Source organism: Oratosquilla oratoria, chromosome 19 (genome assembly GCF_046742065.1).
Source record: "Oratosquilla oratoria isolate Oo_2021 chromosome 19, ASM4674206v1, whole genome shotgun sequence".
Taxonomy (NCBI): domain Eukaryota; kingdom Metazoa; phylum Arthropoda; class Malacostraca; order Stomatopoda; family Squillidae; genus Oratosquilla; species Oratosquilla oratoria.
The window spans coordinates 59889430-59894429 of NC_134795.1; the positions used below are offsets into that span (position 1 = coordinate 59889430).

At 43.6% G+C, this 5000-nt stretch overlaps 1 protein-coding gene across 9 annotated transcripts in view; it reads left to right on the top strand.

The window, feature by feature from the left end:
- LOC143035944 (innexin inx2-like) overlaps positions 1-5000 on the top strand; it is a 210479-nt gene that overhangs the window by 173078 nt on the left and 32401 nt on the right. The window contains exon 1 of one of the 9 annotated variants that reach the window (XM_076203191.1): positions 1154-1186. The exons of 5 other annotated variants lie outside the window; for them this stretch is intronic. Coding sequence is in view for 2 of the 4 variants with exons in the window: in XM_076203184.1 (XP_076059299.1) it covers positions 2529-2550 (22 nt within the window). In the remaining 2 variants the exon portion in view is untranslated. Of the gene's footprint in view, positions 1-1153; positions 1187-2410; positions 2551-3300; positions 3562-5000 lie in introns of those variants that run through there. 3 more of the 9 variants (XM_076203184.1, XM_076203183.1, XM_076203189.1) reach the window with 3 other exon arrangements.

Consider the following 5000-nt stretch of genomic DNA (forward strand, 5'->3'; position numbering starts at 1 on the left):
TGTGTGTGTGTGTGTGTGTGTGTGTGTGTGTGTGTGTGTGTGTGTGTGTGTGTGTGTGTGTGTGTGTGAGGAGGAAATCACAAAGGCCTTGTGTTTACACTAACAATAGCAGCACTCTTTCATACTGACTTAGTGACCCTTAGATCCTTGGAGTCCCAACACATTTCCTCATTTTCTTTAGCTTTCTTTCAGTCAGTTTTTTTTCCTTTTTCTCCATTTCCTAAAACACAATTTCCTTAATGCGCAAACGTAATTGTATAAACAGTGACATCAGTACACGCAAACCTACACTGGCAATTTATATATCCTAGTCTCGACTGTTTTCTCAATGTTAAAGTTTATTCAAACGACACGAGATATAGATGCAGGTTACCAATCCAGACCTCCGAAACCAGGGCTACTAGCACTGAGTCTACGACAGGAGTTCTTAACTAGTTTTCTTATGACCTATATCTATGTACTGCTGTTCTTAGGTTGTGTGTATTAACACTAAGTCTGGTTGTCTTATTATCATAGTTGTCGTGACGAACTCCAAAGACGTCTGTAGACGGGTTGACTGTTTTCAATAACAACGAACGAGACAATCTCGACTGATAAGCCATAGCTTTTGCTTCCAAGACACAAACACCGCTTCTCTCACACGGAAATAACATAAATATTCCTGTTCATGCTTGATTATTAGTGGATAGCCTGATCCTTCAGCCAAGAAGATGTACCTTATATGCCCACTGACGGGGGTTTAGGACTGTATTTCTTAACCTAGGATGCTGAATACATGGTAGTACTTCATTTTCCGTTATCCTTCTTGTAATCAAAGGGTGCTAGACTGCGTAGACCTGACTACATGGGTGCTAGAGTCGGAAAAGTTTAAGAAACACTACAGCATGAGGGCCTAGAACAGAACTATGATGCTCCTTCTCTCATCCCTCAACCTCCACATGATCATAGACGACATGGCCACCAAAACGTTCTGGTGTACGTCTGCAACAAACGAAGATGAACACAGAGATGATATCATTACTAGATTCGTTACTAAGTATGCAATAAAACGTAGCACACTCGAGCCAAAACGTTCGTTGATGTGCGCATGCGTTAAATACAGCGGGACGACGCAGGCGCGAGCTCATAATTGAACAAGAACTCACAGAGGAAAGATACTTGTCCTGCATCAGCTACATTTACATAAGTACTTATTTCACAATTCTAGTCTTTATTTCTTTGTGTTCGCCCCGGCTGTTGTGTGGAATAATAGAAGGTGACGGGTTTAACTGAACCCACGAGTGTGTTAGTGACGACAACGCAGATAATTTTGTTCTGTTTAACGCCTGTTTATCGTTCTTCAGGGGGAGGGTTTTGTGCCCGGTAAAACAGATTACGAGCGTATTGTCCCGATTCCATGCGTTCCGGATTTCTGTGTCAGTCTGGAACGGAACCAAAGAGAAGTTTCTGTTCCTTTGGTTTTTATGGATTCATGTAGAAAAGTGGCAAGGAATGAATATACTGTAAAGGTTTACACTGTCTATAAAATCTTTCATCGACTAATCCAGAGATAGAATATACCACAGCCCAGCGAGTTCGCAGAATAACTTATCTGTGAATCATGGAGTTTCCGTCCATCCTATCGTTAACGTGAGAACAGTTCTCAGAAATCATTCGCAACTACAACCAGAGTTGGGAGTTCAGCAACAACAGACACAAGGAAACCGTGGTAAACATGTCATTGTCCCGTAGAAACATTTCGCGCCAATGTACAAAAACCAGCAGAAACGATTTAGTCGAAACTGTTGTATTTAGACATATCAATCCCCTTTGCTATACACAGGAGGGGAGGAAGGGTGTCCTTTTGGATGAATAGAATCGCCTGTCGAGTAGTTAGAACAAACGTACAAGCAGTTAATTGTGGTGAAAGGGATAATAGTGTTTACGGCTACCACATCATGGGTAAGTAAGTCATCGTCACCACACACACACACACACACACACAGAGAGAGAGAGAGAGAGAGAGAGAGAGAGAGAGAGAGAGAGAGAGAGAGAGAGAGAGAGAGAGAGAGAGAGAGATACAGGGGAGATAACTCAAGTAGATGAGTAGAACTTACTGATTAGTAATTGATAGCGCCCCGTTGTAACTTTGTAGATGTGCCTTGTAACGTTCGACATACTACAAGGGTTGGGTGTCTGATAAGAGGCACTGTGGTTGTTCACTGGTGAATGCCACGGTGAAGATGCTGAGATCGTCATCGTGCAGCATGCAATCGCACGTGTTGACAAATATGAACAGTGTATTAGAGCCGTAGAGACGAACTAGCGCATGCGCGGGTACATTTCCGCAGTTAGACAAAGGCACTGAGGCAGTGGCACTGTTGACAGTGTTGCTTGCCTTGACTATCTCAGACCTCAAGTTCTACGCTTACAGATCGCATCGTCTCGTCTGAGCTCCGTAGCTCCGGTGATCGTTTCTTTATCGAGAAATTCTTAGTTTCTTTCTTTCGTTCCGTGGACGTGGACCACATTCCAAGAAGTCACAGGGAATGTCGTACACGGGGAGATCAGGTGAGCGTGGCAAGTTGACTGACATGGAAATGAAACATGTGGTAACAGACGTGTGAACATAAGGGTTGTAGGCCGTCCCCAATAAAGATATCGCGCGCGCGCATGCACACACACACACACACACACACACACACACACACACACACACACACACACACACACACACACACACACACACACACACACACACACACACACACACACACAACACACAACACACACACACACACAACACACACACACACACACACACACACACACACACACACACACACACACACACACACACACACACACACACACACACACACACACACACACACACACACACACACACACACACACACACACACACACACACACACACACACACACACACACACACACACACACACACACACACACACACACGTAAGTGCGTGTGTTTACCTCATAACTCGGCCTATCGTTGTTTGTGAGACATTACAACCCATGCGATCCCTGACAAGACTGTAGGCCTAGACGGACGATAGGCCTTGAAGGGCTGTTTGTAATCTCCTCCGATAAGACCGAGCCCACCGAATAATCTCAAAACTCCTTTCGACTTTATCGTCTACACATCTCCATCTGTAATCGGCTGCATTTGAGCCTGCGCATATTATTGCGCACACGTACGCAAAGGGGTAAAGGAGGGTGGGGGTGGGGGTGGTGGTGATATCAGAGCAGGGTTGCCATGTTCTGTCCTAACTTGAGCACTGTGGTTGAGGAAGCGTACGGTCAGCTTGTGGTATCGTGGGCAGACATACTTCAGTACCGGACCGTCTCTGAACACGATTGCTACCACGCTCCATCTTTCTTCAGCTCCATCCTCCTCCTCTTCCTCCTCTTCCTCCTCCTCCTCCTCTCGATGAGTCTGCGAGGTGAGGGAGAAGGCGGCGGCCAGCGGGGTCCTCTCTAGTTCTTAGGAAAACATTCTCTGGCTCGGTGTTATCCGTGGTGGCAGCAGTTTTGTGTGGGGAGATTCGTCAGTGTGTGAGTATGCGAAAAACAGCAACAACTCTTTACATTCCTCGTCTCGTTTTCTTTTATTGGTGGCCAGAATTCTATAGTATGATTACATACTCGAACCTAGCTCTGTGATATATATATATATATATATATATATATATATATATATATATATATATATATATATACATATATATGTATATATAAATATATATATATATATATATTGTTGTTGTTGTTGTGTGAGAATCTTCTTTGTTAAAGAAAAACTGAAGATTTATGAATTGGAATCATGCATGCTAAGTAAGTCGAATGTGTTTTACATTCTGTGAAAATTTCATGTAGTGCCTCCTGCTGTGAACATCGTGTCCAAAGAAGCTTTTCTTTACTGAACGTGTGTTACACTCCTTTGCGAAAGATATAAATCATTAGCGTTATTCACGTCCTCATTCATTCATTCACTCCCGGTGATTTAATCGGTTTATCTATTAAATTATTTTCATCACGGGTGTTGCGTCTGTGGGCACTACACCAGTGGTTCCCAATCTGTGTGCCGCGGCACCAAAGGGTGCCGTGAGATCAACTGAGGGAGGGTGCCGTCAAAATTCAAGGCAAAAATAATTTTCGTATTACCGACTCTGGCATCCATTTTCGTTCATAAAAGCAGCATCAGTGTAAAGATGAGTATTTTCATGTCATCCAGGGACAAAATTTTGTTACACTGATGTTGAATCAACAAAATACTGACAAACTAGAATTTAGATTTTCTAATAAGTGAGCCGGGGACTTCTGAAAGGCTTGGCAAGGGTGCCTCAAGCCAGAAAAGGTTGGGAGCGACTGCACTACACTATCAGCACAACGCTGGCGTGGCACCAAGACAAGTTAACAAGTGTTTCGTAACTAGAGATGCGTGTGGCGTCTTTATTATAGAAAAGAGCAAACCAGTAGTGTGGTATCACCAGTGTTCTTTATACGATTGCTCTGACTGCGTTCCTCCTATTTATTCGTGCATCTTCTTAACCGTGAAAACTGGTTCCTGCATCTCAGGCACTGGTGTGGCAGATGTCTGAGTGTTTCCGTGTAAGAGTGTTAACACTTTGTTGTCGCTCATACTTCCTAATTTACGCTCCTTGTTGGCACTGGCGCAACACTCTAACTCTATTCATTTGCGCAGTTTGGTCGTTGACAAAGTCACTTTTAACATTAAAACACTGTTGGACAGTTAAGTGTCAGAAATGGAATTGTTAGAAATGCCATAGAGGACATTACTATTGATAGAACTGCTGTCCTAAATATATAGACCAATCGTCCAAGTTAGTTAAAAAGTTTCTACTCTCTGTTCTGACACCGGTACTTGCATAGTCTGTGACTTGAACTCTCAGTGTTTCTTCTTGTACGTGAGTGGGAAGGAAGATCTCATCGTTCTGGTTTGAAGTCCCACTCGTTGCCCCAGGAACTCGAGT